We start from the raw sequence: 16,889 nt of genomic DNA, 5'->3' as shown, positions 1-16,889 counted from the left end.
CTAGAGCTTCCGCCTCACCTCAGCAATGGAAATGGCAACTCAGCAACCTACAAAGACCAGATTTTCCCCAACTCTGAAAGGTAACCCTCACCCAAGGGGCCTAGGCCGCCTGAGGAGAACAGACCACTGGGTGACACAAGGGAAAGAATCCCTCCTGGCCCGCTCTCATCTGCAGTCTACTCAAACGCCCGTCCAATGTCGCCCGCAGCCCGGTATTCCCCACCTCCCTCGCCCACGGGACGGACGCGCTCGGCCGAGACGCCGCAGGCTTCGGGGGAGTCCCGTGACACCCGAGTGCCCCTCGCCCTCCTAGGCCAGTGCATGCGGTCTCTGGAGACGTCAGGCTGAGTAAAATCGCCAGGCCGCCCCACACAGAGTCGTTTCTGCGGTCCAGGAGCTGGATGCAGTATGTCACAGGGAAGCCGGGGCAGCTAGGACCCTCGGGGCCCGGGTTTGATCACTAACCGGGGCGCCCACCTCAGCGTCGCTAGCTTCGCCCGTGGTCGCCATGCCCGCTACTGCGCCTGCGCGATGCGCCACGCCCGCTACTGCGCCTGCGCGGTGCCTGCCGCCTGCTGGAAAGCGCGGGAACGGCTCAGTGGAGCGTCGGGTACAGAGAGCTGCGAGGCTCAAACGTGGGCGCTTGCCGGGCCAGCAGATCGGGAAGATCTGGTTTAGGTCTTGTTCTTGTAGCTTATTATGGGTCTTAACCATGCCACCTGCAAAGCAGAAGTGAGGCGCTGGTGCAAACGTCCATGAACAGAAATGGAATCGCTAGCGAGGAATGCTGGATGGAGGGAGAGCTGTACCCCAACACCATGTTTCCAGATAAATCCTGCCTGTGGTCCTGTTCTCTAACCAGTTTTCTCTCTCTGGCAATAAGATTCTTCTGGAATCCACCCAGGATATTTTAAAAGAAAAGAGGAGGTGGGGGAAATAAAAATACTGCCATTAACAAGTCGATTTGGCTCACAGTGACCTTATAGGACTGAGTAGAACTGCCCGACAGGTTTGAAAGGCGAAGTCTTGAAGGAAATAGCCGCCTGTAGCGTTCTCCCTGGCGCGAGCCGCTGGTTGGTTCAAACTGTTGACGGTAGTTAGCCGCTGAGCGCTTATTTCAACTGAAATGGCTGAAATTTCCAGAGGTCATCCATCAAGCCCATTAACTTGCTCCATAGTGAAACAGTGTTAGGGCTCTGGCTTCAAAGTGAATCCAAAGTTATACAGCTAAGATTTTTTTTTTCCTCTGGATTTACAAGAAACAGTTTTCGTATGCTACACATGCACGTGTGGTTGTCAGGCCTGATGGGTGCTCCAAGGGATCCGTTTGAATCACACTGACCTACACGGGGTAAAGAACACAGCTCAGACTCAGCCCAGGGTACCCCCATTACAAACAGCTCCACGGGGCCAAGCCCTAGGGTAAGGTGACCCAGACGTCCCGATTTTTAAGTTTGTCCCGCGTCCCGTGGCGCTTTAAAAAAGTCCCGATTTTTTGAAAGAATGCACGACAAGCTAGGGTATACGGTTTTCGGCTGCCATGTGGCTATTTCGCCAGGATCTGAGTTTTAATCAATGGTGTCCCGCTTTACCGATGTTAAAATCTGGTCACCTTACCCTAGGGGGGTGCCGACTTGACGAGGTTTTTAAGTGACGTAGACCAACCCTGACTAACCACACCGACAAGTCTTGGACGCTTTTTGGGTTTTCACGATCTAAAGACTCTCAAAGGATGAAGGAGCGAAATCGCAACTCCCCTGCCGCCGCTACCACTGGGCCGCGCGCCGCCAAAAACGGCGTCCGCGGCGCACGTTCCCAGAACGCACTGCGAAGCCGGGGCCGCGTCTTTATGACATCATCATCCCGCGCGCCGGCCTCGCGCGCCTCTGCGCGCGGACCGATTGCCAGGCCCCGGCGGCTGCGGCTTCTGCGCAGTCGCGGCCCGGGCTGCACCGCGGCTGCCTGCGGCTGGAGTCCGAGTAGAACGGTGCTGTGTGGCTGGGGATGCTCCAGCTGGCGCGATGGCTCCTGCCATGCAGCCAGCCGAGATCCAGTTTGCCCAGCGGCTGGCGTCCAACGAGAAGAGTATTCGGGACCGGGCGGTGAAGAAGCTGCGCCAGTATATCAGCGTGAAAACACAGGGAGAGACAGGTGAGCGCTTGCGGTCAGTTTGCTTCGCACATGGCGGGCGAGCAGCATGTGGCCGCCGGAAGGGCCCCGCGAGCAAAGGCCCTGGACCCCACCCCCTGGGAGAGACCTGGCCCCTAGGAAATCGGGCCCAGTGAAGGAACGATGCTTTGATTTCAATTAAGTGCAGTGATTCGTGGCATCCATCGCGTGCTTCGGCGTGCCCGTGACTGTAGTGTCCGCTTATTTAACTGTGTGCGATCACATCTTGCATTTGAGGAAACAAGCCGAGTAGTGTTCAGTAACTTACAGAAAGTCACAGTGTGGAAACGGAGATGTAACCGAGATCTGATTCCCGAGCCTGCACTTGGAATCAGTAGACACGGCCAGGTTTATCCCACGGTTCCCTTCCTCGACTGCTGCCTTCCTTTAACCAACACCTTTAAGGGCCGAGGATTCGGGAGAGGAGAAACGTGCTCCGGAACTTCTAAGTAGTAACGCTGCAGGGGTGGAGAGTGGGGGTTAAGCAAATAAAATATAACTTGTGGCAGGGTGGCGAAAGAAATGGAAATAGGCTATTATGATAGGGGGAAAGTAGGGAGAGGGCTCCCCTACACAGGCTGTTCCTGGAAGTTCTTTCTGGGCTAATGTTTTGAGATCTGAAGAGAGAGGAATCCCAGTCATGGAGAGGCGGCAGAGGAGCTGAGCCTACCCGTTGCTTTAATGCCACTACCCACACACAGTGGGCAGGAGAGCAAGTTAAGGGAAGAGGAAGGTGTCCTGAGATGAAGTTGGAAATGCAGGCCGTGGCCAGATCACACAGGGCTTTGGAGTTAACCTTTTAAATTTGCCTACTACGAAATAGGCTCTTGTAAACCCCAGAGTGGGAACTGCAATATGCAATGGAGATTTTATGTTGCCCTAAGGTACTGTTTTACTGCGGCCACAAATACATTTAGGACCAGCTTGAAAGAACAGGTAGCAACCGCCCATTCACTGACTTGCTCGTTTCTTTTATTTTGAAGAGAAATCGCATATGCATGCAATGGTGGGGTGGGGGATATGTGGAATCAAGGCAGAAAATCCTGGCTTCAATTCCTTTCAGATCTCTCACTAACAGATTTCACTGGTCTTGTGAACTCAGGTATCCTATATGCACTGCTAGTTCCTCAACCAGACTTTTCCTACTTGGATCTTAGGACCTGTTTGCTGGGCACCCCGATGTCTCAGGCCCTTCAGGCACAGAATACCCAAAACTAGCTTGGTTTTCCCCTCCTCTCCCTCCCCCCACCCCCACCCCCCAAAAAAAACAATTCTCTTCTGATGCTCCTGTGTATTTTGGTTGCTGGTTCCCACTGTCCTCTCATACTAATACTCTGGCTGGACCCATGAAATTATCCTGGACTGTTCTCACTGGCCCATGTTTCCTCTAATTCCACATCCAGTGTCTTGGCCACAGCTCCAGAATCACTCCATGGAGTGGCTGGTGGGTTTGAACCACCAACCTTTCTTGGTTTGCAGGTAAGCACTTAACCGCCTTGTCACCAGGGCTCCCTTCCCTTCACCGCAGGCCCTTTCTTTCCCATCGGGACTAATATAGTTCCCCCACGTCCAACAGCAAGCCAACCTTTATAAACTTCCTAAAGCAAATGTGATCGTGTCATTGCCTTTCTTAAAACTCAGAGCCCCTCTAGGCTCCCACCTAACCACGGCCAGCTCCATCGACAACATGCTGTTTGTGGTCCCTCCTGGGCCTCTTGATTCTCCTGTTCACTCAGCGAAGGCGAGCGCCCCCTTTCTGCTTTCCCTGAACTCTCACACCCCACTTCTGAATGATTCTAAAGTACCCAGCATGCCTCTGCTGTAATAGTTAGCTATAGTGCACCTTACTTCGCTGTTAATGTGCCATCTCTCCCCCACCCCCAAAAAAGCCACTTGTCAGGTCCATCAGGTTTCTTGCAGGCCCAGCTGTGCAAGGCCCCGGCCATGCCCAAGAGCATATGGGGAGCCCTGTGCATCCTGAAGCCCAGATAAACTACATGTGTGGCTGTGGAATGGGTCTGAGTAGTCAGCCAGATAGAGGCTGTTACTCAGACCCCTTGGGTAGCTTGGCCCCACTCCCTAGTGCTTGACCCATCCTATCTAGTCCTTCTGTATACCTCCCTACCCACATTAGGCATGCTGGCCTTCCAAGAACAATTCTGCCGACCAAATGTCAGCAACACAATGGTAATGACACTGGACCAAAAGGGCTCTACCCCAATGTCCAGTTGCCATTGAGTCAGTGCATTACAGTGCATGGTGACACGAGGCTGTCAGGGTAGAATTACACTCAGAGTTGTAGCTGCCATTACAATAGAACGTGTGTGTTGGGCCAGGTTGACTTGAGAAACAAATCCAGTGACACTCATCCTATCAAGAAGTAAAAATCAAATATCCCAGCCTAGTTCAACTCAAGTCCATAAATCCCTCTGGAGACTCACGAAGCCACATGCGATGTTGTAGGAAGATCGGTTTGGTGGGCAGCCAGGGTCAGCCAACAGGAAGCTGAAGGCAGAGTGAGAAGGGAGGTTCCTGGGCCCTCCTTAGGAGAAGGCCACTCCGACAGGGCGGCACCATCGGGCTGTGATCTGATCAACAGGTTGAATACCACCCCTACGCTTCGACATCTTCACTTAGAAATGACATGTCATTCGTACCTTCCTCTTTTTTGCATCACTCTCGGGGCTCTCAGTAGCCATATAGCTGCCACTCAGCAGGAATCTGTGCCACCACAAGTACCTGACCAACCTGCACTCTGGTGTTTTGGCATTGGGCGTTCGCTGGCATGGAAAGGTCATTGACTTGAGGTCCCTCTTGCCTGTTCATTCATCCTCTGGTCTAGCCGGATGTGTAAGGTAGAAATGGGATCATGATAGTGAGGGGAGAGGGGGAGGCATTAAAGAACTAGAGGAAAGTTGAATGTTTCATCATTGCTACACTGCACCCTGACTGGCTCGTCTCCTCCCCACAACCCTTCTGTAAGGGGATTCCCAGTTGCCTACAGATGGGCTTTGGGTCCCCAATCTGCACTCCACCTCATTCACTATGCTATGATTTTTTGGTTTTTGATACCTGATCCCTTCGACACCTCGTGATCACACAGGCTGGTGTGCTTTCTCCATGTGGGCTTTGTTGCTTCTGAGCTAGATGGCCGCTTGTTTACCTTCAAGCCTTTCAGACCCCAGACACCATACATTTTGATAGCCGGGTACCATCAGCTTACTTCATCACATTTGCTTATGCACCCATTTGGCTTCAGCGATCCTGACGGGAAGGTGAGCATCACAGAATGCCAGTTTAATAGAACAAAGTGCTCTTGCGTTGACATAGGGGAAAAGTGCCTGTTTCTATTGATTCTGCAGCTTAACATTGAACATCTAAAATCAGAATGCATTTTGCAGCCAACATCGTGATCGTTTTCCTTTCGAAACTGCTTTCATTTTGATGGCACATGAAATGGCAATACATCTTAAAATGAGCAAAGTGCTAAATCCCACCAGGTTGACAGAGGTGAGCGGGTGCTTGTGTGCATGCCCTGGACTGTTAGGATTTGGATCATCCCGACCCAGTGGTGTGGCACGCCAAAGCTGTGGTGGTGGTGGAGGGGGTGGGGGGCAGAACATACAGCTAGAATGGTGAGTAGCTATTGGGTTTTCTCATTTCAGAGCTTCTCTTGGTGTTTACTCGGCTCATGCTTCGTTCCACGTTGTCACGTTCACATCGTTCATTTTTTAATAACTAAACCTGTAATAGTCCAAAACTGAATGTAGTTCTGGCACCAAGAAAAAAGTCGATTAAGAGGTTTCAGATAACGTGCTTCCACTTTCCCACTTTTAAAAGATCCCAAGTCGTGAGCATTTCTCTATTTTACTCGTAGGAATCCATGTAGCTCTAAGTGCTTCAAAGATTGGCACCTTGTTTTTGCCAACTAAATCCTGAGTGAAAACAAGTGATTGTTACACGTAAGTTGGAAGTAAATAGCTTTTCAAACGAAGGGGGAAGAAAGAAAGCTTCAGGAGCAACTGAAGCCATGGTTACAATATCCACCAAGTGAATACGACTTGTTCTTTCAAAGTGCTTCCTACATGTGCTCTTTTTGTTTCCCAGAGCCTTTACATACATTACAGGGGAGGCAACTGAGACTTAGAGGTTAGTTGTCACTAGTCTAAGACCACACAGTTAGGGCTCAGCCACGGCTTCTTTCTCTCTCCAGTATTTTGCTGCCTCCCCTAGGGATGAGGCACCTAAAGGTGTGTTTGCCCTTTCCTACCTGTTTCCTAGGTCACCGCTGTCACTGCTTCCCGTTGATAAAAGCCTCAGCGTGTAGCACATCATATTATCCCCTGGCCGTCAGTGGTTAGGAGTGATCCAAAGGTCCTCCAGCTCGCGTGCTGCCATCCTGGCGAGGCTGACTCATGGCAGCCCCTGCAGCTTTCTGAGACTGTCACTAAAGAGTGGCGCGAGTCGAGAGCCCAGTCTTTCTCCCACGCAGCTGCTGGTGGTTTTGAAGTGCCAGCCATGTGGATCACAGCCCAACTCAACCATTCCGCCACTGGGGCTCCCTCCAAAGATAGCGGGTGTGTACCATTACTACTCAGAGTTGGTTTTAGAGACTGGTCTGTTTATAAGAGCATCTACCCCTAAGTAGGTGCTCCATTTTTCTTGTGATTTAGGGGCCTTGGTGGCACCGTGGTTAAAGTGCTCTGCTGCTTCAGCTGGGCAAACCCGCCAGCTGCCCCATGGGAGAGACATGGCCGTCTGTTTCCAAAGATTCCAGCCTTGGAAACCGACAGGCTTGCTATAAATTGGGATTAGCTCTGTGGCATATGACAACAATGTACTACTTGTAAGTGGAGAAAAGCCAGGATACAATGTAATAGAATAAGATGCCACTTAGGTGCTGCACACAGGTGTGCCTTCCAGGTTTCTTAAGTGTGTAAATGCACAAAGAAAGGTCTGGAAAGATCCACAGCCCTCAGACAACAGTGCTTCCCTTGAAAACCTGCATGGGGTCCCCATTGCCTGGAGAAGAAAGTTAACTTGATGATTTAAAGGGGTGGGGGCGGTTAGTTAGGACTCTTTCCATAGCAACGCAGGAGAACCTCCCAGCACACTGGTTGTGAGGCAAACAGATGAGGAGGCAGCATCTCAGCGACAGCTCACCGATGAGCCAATGCAGTTTGCCTCCGGCCTGGCCCGGTACTGGGCTCCGCCTCACTCTGCACTAGCCTGCCCTTCCAGGCTAGTGAGACAGCTCATCATCCGCAGGCAAGTCACTGGTCCAGCTCCTACACCAGGCCCACTGCTGAGGATCAGTCTCCACAGCTGAGCTGGCTCAGACCCCTGTCTGCGCCGTAGTGCCCAATGGAGGTGACGTCTCTAAGTGGCTGCTCAGCCAGCACCAGGGCGCCCAGGACTTGAGCCTCAAAGCGTAACTGCTCCGTGGCCTCCAGCTTCATCACTGTTTGTGCCGGTGTAGCTTCCTTTCTGGGGAGTTTCCTAAAACACTTGATGGTCGGTCACATTTTGGCAATTGCATGCCATCTTTTTTCAATCTCTTAATACTTCAAATAGGTATAGTAGGTAGGTAGGTAGATAGATAGATAGATAGATAGATACATAGATAGATCACTACACTCCTAACCAGCCACTGGGCCCGTTTTCCTGGTCTCCAGCCTGCCCCTACCCCTGCCTCCACCTCCTTCCCACAGACTGTGAGTTAATCCCCTGCTCAGCCCTCCCCACATGCTGTCCTGTGGAGCTCCGAAAGAGGAGAGATGTTTGTGCACAGCATGGTCCCATCGTGCCTTTTTTTTTTAAAAAAAAAAAAACCCTCGGACTCGTGAAATACTCAAATTTGTTCCTTTTTCTTAGTTGTTTCATAAATGTCTTTGGTAATAAATCCAAAGTCATAGGAGACTCCATCGTATTTGGCTGCCATCTCCTAAGACGCTTGAATCTCTGTCTTCTCTCCTTACCACCTCCTCACTGCCTGGCCCACCCTAACCCACCTGCCCTGCCGCCCTCGTTTGCATGTGCTTGCTCAGTAGCAACCAGGAGGGTATGGGGCTTCTTTGGGAAAGTGGCGCTGGTAGAAGAGTGACGTGCACGCGCCCAAGTAAGCTAGCTGCCCACTGTGCAGCCATTCTGAGCTCGGGGAGGACGCGTGTGGACTTTAAAACTAGGTCTCCAGAGGGATGAGGGTAACAAATGTGCTTGACACAATGGCTGTGTGTATGGATTGTGATAAGAGTTGCATGAGCCCCAAATAAACTGATTTTAAAAAACTAGGTTTGTGTGTTGCTTTGCCCCCCAGGTGGCTTCAGCCAAGAAGAGCTCTTGAAAATATGGAAAGGACTCTTTTACTGCATGTGGGTGCAGGATGAACCTCTCCTACAGGTAATGTGCACCTCCCTTTGTCACACGGCTGCGTTGGGGCGCGGACAGATAAAAGATGGCATCTTCTTATCTCCCCTGATGTGTTGCTGGCTGCTGCTAAGTCAGTTCCAGCCCACAGTCAGCCTGTAGGACAGCGGGACAACTGCCCTAGGTTGGCCCAGACTGTAATCTGAGTGGAGACGGGCCTCCTCACCTCTCCTTCTCCAAGCAGCTAGTGTATTTGAACTGGTGGCCTTGTGGTTAGTAGCCCAGCCCTTGCCCGCTTTGTCACCTGGGCTCGCTCAGTCCTCTCATAAGCCTGCACAGTGCTTTGAGTGCGCCCTCTGCTCTGACTTGGACGCCAGAAAACCACGCCGACTTCTAGTGCATGTGTTTCATCTTCATTACTTGTTTGTGGTCAAGAAATAGTACAGAAGCGTGTCTAGCCCAAGATCCTGGGGAGGGAGGGGATGCCAGGACCCCAGGCTCACCCACCTCTGCCACAGCGCAGTCGGGTAACCAGGGACCTGCCTTGTGTAACTTGCACAGCCAAGCCCTCGCAGCCTGGGCTGCTTCTGGCTCAGAGCTCGGGAGGTCGCAAGCGGGTGCGAGTTTGGCCCCATTTCCTGAATCCACGGAGCCCCGACCTAAGTTAAGCATCCAAGGAAGTGTTTCCCTAGTGTGTTCAGCACTCCGTTGCTGCTGCACGCAACAGGCTCTGGGAGTCTATCGAGGTCTCGGCCTTGAACAGACCAGGAAGTGGATTTTCACTTTTCTGGGTTTTAACATGCAGTCTTCTCTCTCTCACGCATGCACACACACACACACACACACACAGATAGACACATGCAGACACATGACCGCCACGGAGCCATGTAGTCACCAGGCTGAGTTTGTTGCTTCTACTCCACTAAACATATTTTGAGTAGGATAGCAGAGCAAAATATTTTTAAACTACAGTGAAAAGTAACAAGCCAACAGCTTTAGTGGGGGAAGAAAGCAGAGCCGGGGAACATCATTCTGAAGGCTGGGCGTGCCTGTGAAATGAGAACGACTGCTTGGAGGCTGGGGGACAGGCCAGAATTAGCACGACAGAGCGGTCTCTCCTGGTGTGGCCTCGTAAACAGATGCCACTGTGAGACACTCCCTGCAGGAGGCCTCTTCACGGGCCCAGACCCCGAGCTCCGCACAGGTGAGTCCCGCCAGGCTCGGTCGACCTCGACGGACTTTGTATTACTGTTTCTTCCCCGCTGCCCTGCCATTCCCGTCGCGCATGGACCAAGCTGAGAGCTGAGTCCCGAGAGCAAGAATCTCCCGAGTCTAGCCACAGGCCTCTCCTGGGCTTCGGGTTCTTTGACATGTTAGAATAGATCCCCGGTTGTATAGTGTGGAGCACGGAGCTGATTGCTCTGTACTTGGGCCGTAGAGCACTTGAGCTGATGGCTAGAGATGCTTTTTCAACATGCAGCTAATGCACTCACGGGGGCAAAGAAGTCCGCTTGGCGGTCTGTCAACTTTCAGGGATTTCATGGTGAATGCCGTTCACACCCCGTTACTTACTGCTTAGAGGAAGTGACCCGGAGGACAAGGACGGGGGCCGCGGGGCGGTCTGGTGGGTGTTGCACCTAATCCCAGTGTTTCTCCCCACCCTGCAGGAGGAGCTCGCGAACCGGATATCCCAGCTCGTCCATGTCGTTCACAACTCAGAGGCCCGTAAGTCTTGGCTGTTTCTTGGCTTTTCTGACTTCTTGCTCGTGGGACTTGGTCGTTTTCTAGGTAACCTTCCCAACACTGTGCGTCCCCTCCTTTGAAGTTGCTGTGTGCCCGCGGGCTGTCTTAACACCGTGAACCTGGCGCTGGCTGCCTGGAGCCAGGTGGCCGGTGACAAGCTGATCCCGATACAGAGAATGATGAAACATGGGTGTTGACTTGATACGAGGGTGGAGGAGTGTCCGGTGAACTCTCCGACTTGGCATGTCAGAGATTCCCAGGAACTGTTTTCAGAAGTGACTTCCCCCGGAACTTAGCGCTGTGGGTTCTAACCGCCCTTCGAGGGTCCGTGTACATGGGCCCGTGGCGGCGGCACCTCCCCAAGGTGCAGGTCAGGTGAGGACAGCAGTAGGAAAGCTATAAGACCAGAAGGAATCACCAGGTGGCAACATGAGTGAATTGAGGTCGCTCTGAGATGGCTGGGCTTTGATTACCGACAAAGGAAGAAACAGCTGGCCCAGTGTGCCGTGCCTGGTGGCTCTCAGAATGTTCGTGGGGTTTCAGCCGAGCAAGAATGAGCCAATTTCTGCATATAGGTCGGGCCCAAAAAAAGAAAAAACCCAATTTAAAATAAGCAAGCGCAACTTTTTTGATTGAAAAGATACTGGTTTCGTGGCTCTGGAAGAAATAGACTGTTTTGTGCTACGGTCCACCTCGCTGATACCGAATAAACCAAAAGCTCCGATTCTGTGTGGACTAGATGTGTTCATCACAGTGGTCAGGTGTGGTGGACAGGGCTTCTAGGCGCCCTTTGTTTCAGAAGCTGTCTTGGTTGTGATAGAAGCCTGACTTAACGCTGAATAAAGGAAAACACTCCACAGAACGTTCTCATTGAGCAGGAGCGTCGTAGCTGACTCCTGCTCCTGTAGTAATATGCTCTTGTTTACGTGTGAAAGAAATTACCGTGCCTATTTATTTACTGGCCAAAGTGTCCCGATGCCTTAGATTCCCCAGGAAAGTCCATGGTACATAAGGTTTCTCCCTCGTCGGCATGTTCTTGCTGTGCGACGCCTCACTAACGTGGAAGCCAAGCACTCAAAAACTTGTGTCCACTGCAGAGCACCTGTTCCTTCAGGCCTTTTGGCAAACCATGAATCGAGAGTGGGCGGGGATTGACAAGCTGTGCCTGGACAAATACTACATGGTAAGTTCCGAGACGAGCTTACATTTCACTTCCAAAGCCCGCGTGAAGGAAAGGGTTTTCAGTGTTAGGGAACACAGGGTCCCGGGTAGGAGGAGTGGGTGGGCACCACAGGGCCACTGCTGGGCTTCCTCTCCTAGCCCCTCGGCTCTCCTGGGGAAGGTGGCTTTGAGGTCTCAAGCCAAACCAGCCAACCCCTTTGCCACTGAGCAATTTCCCACCCCATAGTGGGACGTCCCTGTTGTGTTTTCGAGGCTACACACCCAGACAGCCTCAGCTTTCCCCTCAGAGAGCCGGCAGGCTCAAACCCCCGGCCTTCCACTTGGCAGGCCGGCCCTTGAGCCACTGCCACCAGGGTTCCTGGGTCCTCAGTGAAGACCCTGTCCTGAAGTTGCACAGGGTTATGGTGGGTGTTATCCCTGTTGGGCACGCAGAGCACCCCAGATCCACTGTTCTCCTGTTTGTGACCAGAACCCTTTCTTCGCAGCTGATACGCCTGGTCCTGAGGCAGTCTTTTGAAGTCCTGAAGCGAAGGGGCTGGGAAGAAAGGTCAGCAAACGTTGTCTTGGCATCTGGTGGCGGTTAAACTTCGGGAGCAATAGAGTGCTTTTTAACTGGTCAGCTAACATGTTCATTTGTTGGGGTTTTGTTGTTGAAATTCGGCAAAGCAGCCCTTCACACTCAATGACCTTGATCAGGTCGTTCGGGTTGTACAGCCTTCTCGCCCTCCTTTTCCGAGTTGCCCCTTCCTGGTGAACAGGAACTCACAGCCTCCAAAGTTCCCCATCTAACCTTTCACGCTGTTGCTGCCAACTTGGCTAGATCTTCAAAGAGCACAGTGCCCGAGGCAGGCAGGCTTTACTAGTTAAGCCGAGCCACTGTTTGCTTTAAGAGAACTTCAGGGGGTGGTTTGGCTTAAGGTGTAAAGATGATCTTCGCTCGCGGGTTCGCTCCACCTCTGTGGTCCTCCCTGGCGTTTCTCACTGGCTGTTTTGTATTGGGTGATTGTGTACGTGTGCCATTGGACAGAATACTGATGCATGCACGTGGAGAAGTGCTGGCGTGCCCAGGCTAACAGGCCCGGGGGTGTTCTCCCCATAGCGGAATCAAGCTGTTTCTAGACGTGTTAATGAAGGAGGTCCTGCATCCTGAAGGCCAGACTCCAAATGGAGTGAAGTTCCACTTCATCGATATTTACCTGGATGAGTTATCCAGAGTGGGAGGGAAAGAGGTGAGTGGTGTCCGACCTCCTGTTAAGCCGTTAGCTCCCGAAGCCACAGCTACACGGGGCTTCCAGCCGTTTGTGAGGAAATTCTGTGAACTCCCAATTCCATTTCCCACAGGCTTTTTGAAGCCCCTTTGTTACGTGAACAGACGTAAAGCTTGGAGGAAAATAGACATTTTTGTCTAAATTGAGGGCTATGGTTGATTTTCACTCCCTCTCCCTTACCCCTGGTGTTCTGCAGAGCACGGGTCTTTCTAAAATCAAGTCTACATGCTACATTAACGAAGGGGCCCTTGTGGTGCACTTGCAAGAGTGCCTGCAAGGAATGCCTCTGGAGAGTCAGGCCTGTGAGCACTGAGAGGCCGGGACGGCTCACTTTCTCTGAGCTGCTGGCCCAGGGCAGCCCAGTGACGGGGGTGCTGCGGGCGGGCGGGCAGCATGCAGGGCGCATTCTGGACTGCGGGAGAGAGCCATGATTCGGGCTCCGTCTACCTGGGTGAAGTAGGCAGAGTTCCTTGTGCCAGGACATGTCAGAAAAAATGAAGAAGTCTCTTCCTTTCTCTCACTACTTCTTCCTCATGGGCCTTCTATCTTACAGCTTCTGGCTGATCAGAATCTCAAGTTTATTGATCCATTCTGCAAAATTGCTGCCAAGTCTAAGGAGTAAGTGAATCGTGTTCTTGTGTCCGATGCTCCCGTTGGTGCTTCACTGTGGGGAAGTGCACCTGGTTGCCAGGGTGATGCATGACAGCCGGGTGGTTGTCCGGGGAGGAGAGCTCCGCCTTCTCAGTTCCCACTAGCAGGACACTGGAGTCTCGGGAAGGAAGGGGCTCTTCTGGTGTCAGGGTTTGACCTCAGTCCTTCCAGGACGCAGACCCTCCCTCTTCTCTTCCCTCCCCTTATACACACACATGTTGGCCCCACCCCTCAGCAGGTCATTGCTGGCCGCTGGCAGCCAGCACAAGTGGGCGAGCATGTAAGGCATACATGGGGCACTTGTGCTTTCTCACCTGGAGGTCACACCGACCTGGTCGGAAGGTGCTCCTTTGAATACCCCAGCCGGAGCCGTGTGTCCTGACTACTGTCTGCTCTGTTTGTCCTTCAGCCATACGTTGGTCCAGACAATAGCCAGGGGTGTTTTTGACGTCATCATGGATCAGTCTCCTTTCATACCTGAAGATGTGATGGAGGGGCAAAGAACCAAAGGGGCTGATGGGGAGCTCTCTGAAGAAGAGATTGCTGAGAACGAGGTGACAACGTGGAGAAAAACAATCAGCAAAAAAAAGACAGGTACAAGAGTTTCCTTGGATGGTCTGATTGTTCCCCCCCACCCCCACCCCCGTAAAATCTTCATCAAACCCAACTGTGCTTTTTTAATGCATGTGATGGAATCTCACTGAAAATAACCTAGAGTCATAACAGAAGGCACTGTCTTACCCCCACCCTCCCAACTGGGGAAAAAGAAAAATAGAAGTGTAGTCAGACCCCCAAGCTCCCAACAGGACCCCCTTTGGAAGTCCTCAGTCCATCACACGTCTGCCTCTCAGGGCCTTCCAAGGATTTTGTGGGTCCCGGTGCTGTTGATTTGAAGGGTTTGGGTCTATTGTAAGCATCTTGATGTGGACTCGTAAACACAGTACTCTCCTGAGGGGTGTGCCTTGCCCCTCTGGCTCGTCAGTGACCGCGAGGCCTCCTTCCGTTCGTCTTCTGTGGGTAGGTCATTGTTCATAGGGGAGTGCCCCACAGTCGGAGGAGCCTTGGGGTCACGGCCCTCAGGGATGGATGTACAGCAGCCCAGGGCTCAGCCTCAGATGGAGCAGCAGTTCTCAGCCTGCGGGTTGAACGACCCTTTCACAGGGGTTGCCTAATACATCCTGCATAGCAGATGTTTTTATTGCGATTCATAACAGTAGCAACAAAAACAATGTTATGGTTGGGGGTCACCACCACATGAGGAACCGTGTGAAAGAGTCACGGCAGGAGGAAGGTGGAGAACCTCTGAGAGGACAGTTAGAGCATATTGGGCTCAGAGTTACTATGCGGCTGTTGGTGAGCTGAGTTTTCAAAAATGAGCCACCCAGGGGATTTAATAATGGGGCGGGAAGGGTGGAGAGGCAGGTTACAAAGCTATGTAGAGGTAGCAGATGTGTGACTTATTTTAAACATTGGTATATGCCTTAAAAAGCAAATCTTGAAAGATGCCAAGGTGCTTCATGGTGTTCATGGAGAAACTAAAAATCCTGGGGGTAAAATGAGTTTTACCTGTTTGTTGAAAAACTCAATGTAATGGCCAAAAGCCTTTTTAAAAAGAGAGAGAGAGAGAGAGAGAGAGAGAGAGAGAGAAAGAAAGAAAGAAAGAAAGAAAGAAAGAAAGAAAAAAACACAATGGGAAAAATGTACAAATGGCAGTGGACGCCTCTAGTCCGTTTGCAGGGTCCCCACCTGGGGTTCGCTGGATGAAGCCCCTCTGACCGCAGTCCAGGGGTGTGAGTAAGCCTTGCTCTCAGAGAGCGCATTGCGAAGCTGATGACGGGCAATGGTTAGGTTAGGCTGTGACGCCTTATCGTTCCATCTTTCTTTGACCCATTTCAAACTTGTTCGAGGCTTTATGATTTTATTATTTTCTAGTGTGATATTTCTGCTTTCTTTTGGATCTTTTGTGGGTGGGTTGGTGTTTTGTGAGTTTGGGCTTTGGTGTGATTCTCGTGACATGAAACCCAGGGCAGGTAAATCTGTAGAAGAGATGGTGACTGGATGAACAGTTTCTTGGGGTCAGTGGTAGGGAGGCCGGGCAAACGGGGGAGCTCACGATGAGACGGGAATGAAGAAAATGCCCCAAATCGGTTGTGATGATGCTCTTTTCACCAGATTTAAACCAGTGAGTTGTATGGTGTGTGAATTATACGTCAATAAGTTGCTTATATTTTTAAGACATTAATGGCATTTTTCTGCAAATTTTTTGAATTCGCAAATGCCAAAATGTTAACGGTTAGCCCTGAGTAATAGAATCATGTCTGCTTTTCTGTGCTCTATGTGCTTGTGTAGGTTTCTACAGTGGTCATATGTTTATTTTTTTTAATCAGGAAAAAAGGCAAGTCTGTAAAGGAAAAAGAATTCTTGGTTGTTCCTTTTTTTTAATCATTTTATTGGGGGCTCGTACAACTCTTATCACCATCCATCCATCCATCCATGTGTCAAGCACATTTATACATCTGTTGCTGTCATCATTTTCAAAACATTTTCTTTCTACTTGAGCCCTTGGTTTCAGCTCATTTTCTCCCTCCCTCCCCGCCACCCCCTCTCCCTTGATAATTTCTTTCTTTTCCCCATGTCTTACAGCGACCACTTCACCCATTTTCTTTTGTCCGTCCCCCTGGGAGGGAGGCCATGTAGGTCACTGTGATCGGTTCCCCCAGAAAAATAATTCTTATCCTGACCTTAGATTCCACAGAGTTGGCAGCTACCTAAGTGACCTTCAGCTCAGTGTGTGTCTCCCGCCTTGTCACACTGTGACTGGTCTGGGCCAGAGACATCACACTCTCCCGTGTGCAGATCCAATCCTGGCAGCTTAGTCCCTGCTCCGTGCCCTCCAGGCCATGGCCTGGTGCCATCCCATGAATGAACCTACAGGAGGGAAAAGCAGGACGGACATGAGGAGAGTCAGGAGCTATGACTCACGAGTTCAGGGCCCTGGTGGCATAGTGATCATCCATCGGGCTACTAACCGCAAGGTCAGTTGTTCAAAACCACGCTTCAGAAGAAAGACAAGGCTTTCTACTCCTGTAAAGAGTTAGTCACCGAAACCCATGAGGACAGTCTAGCCCTTTTCCTATAGGGTCGCCAAGAGTCAGCCGTAGACTCCGTGGCAGTGGGTTTTGTTCCCTTCCCCTCCAGCTGCTGGCTCTCAATTGATTTTTGAGCGCTTAGAGTGAGCCGTAGGAACTGAACCGCCGTTCCGTTTCTCGAGGCGGCAGCGGGGATCCTTGGTGCCGTGGTAAGCGCTTGGCTGCTCGCTGAAAGGTGAGCAAGTTGAACCCACGGCTCCCTTTGTGGGAGAAAGGTGGGACCGTCCACTTCTGCAAAGATGACAACCTTGGAAGCCCTGCGGGGCAGTCTGCCCTGGCCGATAGGGGTGCTGGGAGTCCCACTTGACTTCACAGCCCCAGGGCTTGCATTTAGTTTGGAGAGAACGCACTTAAAGTGTGT

At 51.6% G+C, this 16,889-nt stretch overlaps 2 protein-coding genes across 10 annotated transcripts in view; one reads left to right on the top strand and one right to left on the bottom strand.

The window, feature by feature from the left end:
* The window catches only part of HSF2BP (heat shock transcription factor 2 binding protein), a 157,246-nt gene extending 155,434 nt beyond the window's left edge, over positions 1-1,812 (bottom strand). The window contains exons 1-2 of one of the 6 annotated variants that reach the window (XM_075542244.1): positions 1,618-1,811; positions 980-1,342 (exon numbers count right to left, since the gene is read on the bottom strand). Coding sequence is in view for 1 of the 6 variants with exons in the window: in XM_075542242.1 (XP_075398357.1) it covers positions 478-714 (237 nt within the window). In the remaining 5 variants the exon portion in view is untranslated. Of the gene's footprint in view, positions 1-477; positions 922-979; positions 1,343-1,617 lie in introns of those variants that run through there. The other 5 variants (XM_075542245.1, XM_075542246.1, XM_075542243.1 and 2 more) reach the window with 5 other exon arrangements.
* Positions 1,813-1,916: 104 nt separating this feature from the next.
* The window catches only part of RRP1B (ribosomal RNA processing 1B), a 28,439-nt gene continuing 13,466 nt past the window's right edge, over positions 1,917-16,889 (top strand). Inside the window, exons 1-8 of one of the 4 annotated variants that reach the window (XM_075542238.1) lie at positions 1,917-2,151; positions 8,486-8,568; positions 10,203-10,260; positions 11,376-11,461; positions 11,946-12,007; positions 12,560-12,689; positions 13,282-13,346; positions 13,789-13,973. In XM_075542238.1, the coding sequence (XP_075398353.1) occupies positions 2,022-2,151; positions 8,486-8,568; positions 10,203-10,260; positions 11,376-11,461; positions 11,946-12,007; positions 12,560-12,689; positions 13,282-13,346; positions 13,789-13,973 (799 nt within the window). In that variant the 5' untranslated portion in view covers positions 1,917-2,021. The remainder of the gene's footprint in view (positions 2,152-8,485; positions 8,569-10,202; positions 10,261-11,375; positions 11,462-11,945; positions 12,008-12,559; positions 12,690-13,281; positions 13,347-13,788; positions 13,974-16,889) is intronic. The other 3 variants (XM_075542239.1, XM_075542240.1, XM_075542241.1) reach the window with 3 other exon arrangements.

Source organism: Tenrec ecaudatus, chromosome 2 (assembly GCF_050624435.1).
Source record: "Tenrec ecaudatus isolate mTenEca1 chromosome 2, mTenEca1.hap1, whole genome shotgun sequence".
NCBI lineage: Eukaryota > Metazoa > Chordata > Mammalia > Afrosoricida > Tenrecidae > Tenrec > Tenrec ecaudatus.
The sequence above is the reverse complement of the archived record's forward strand: the minus strand, read 5'-3'. Positions and strand labels throughout refer to the sequence as shown.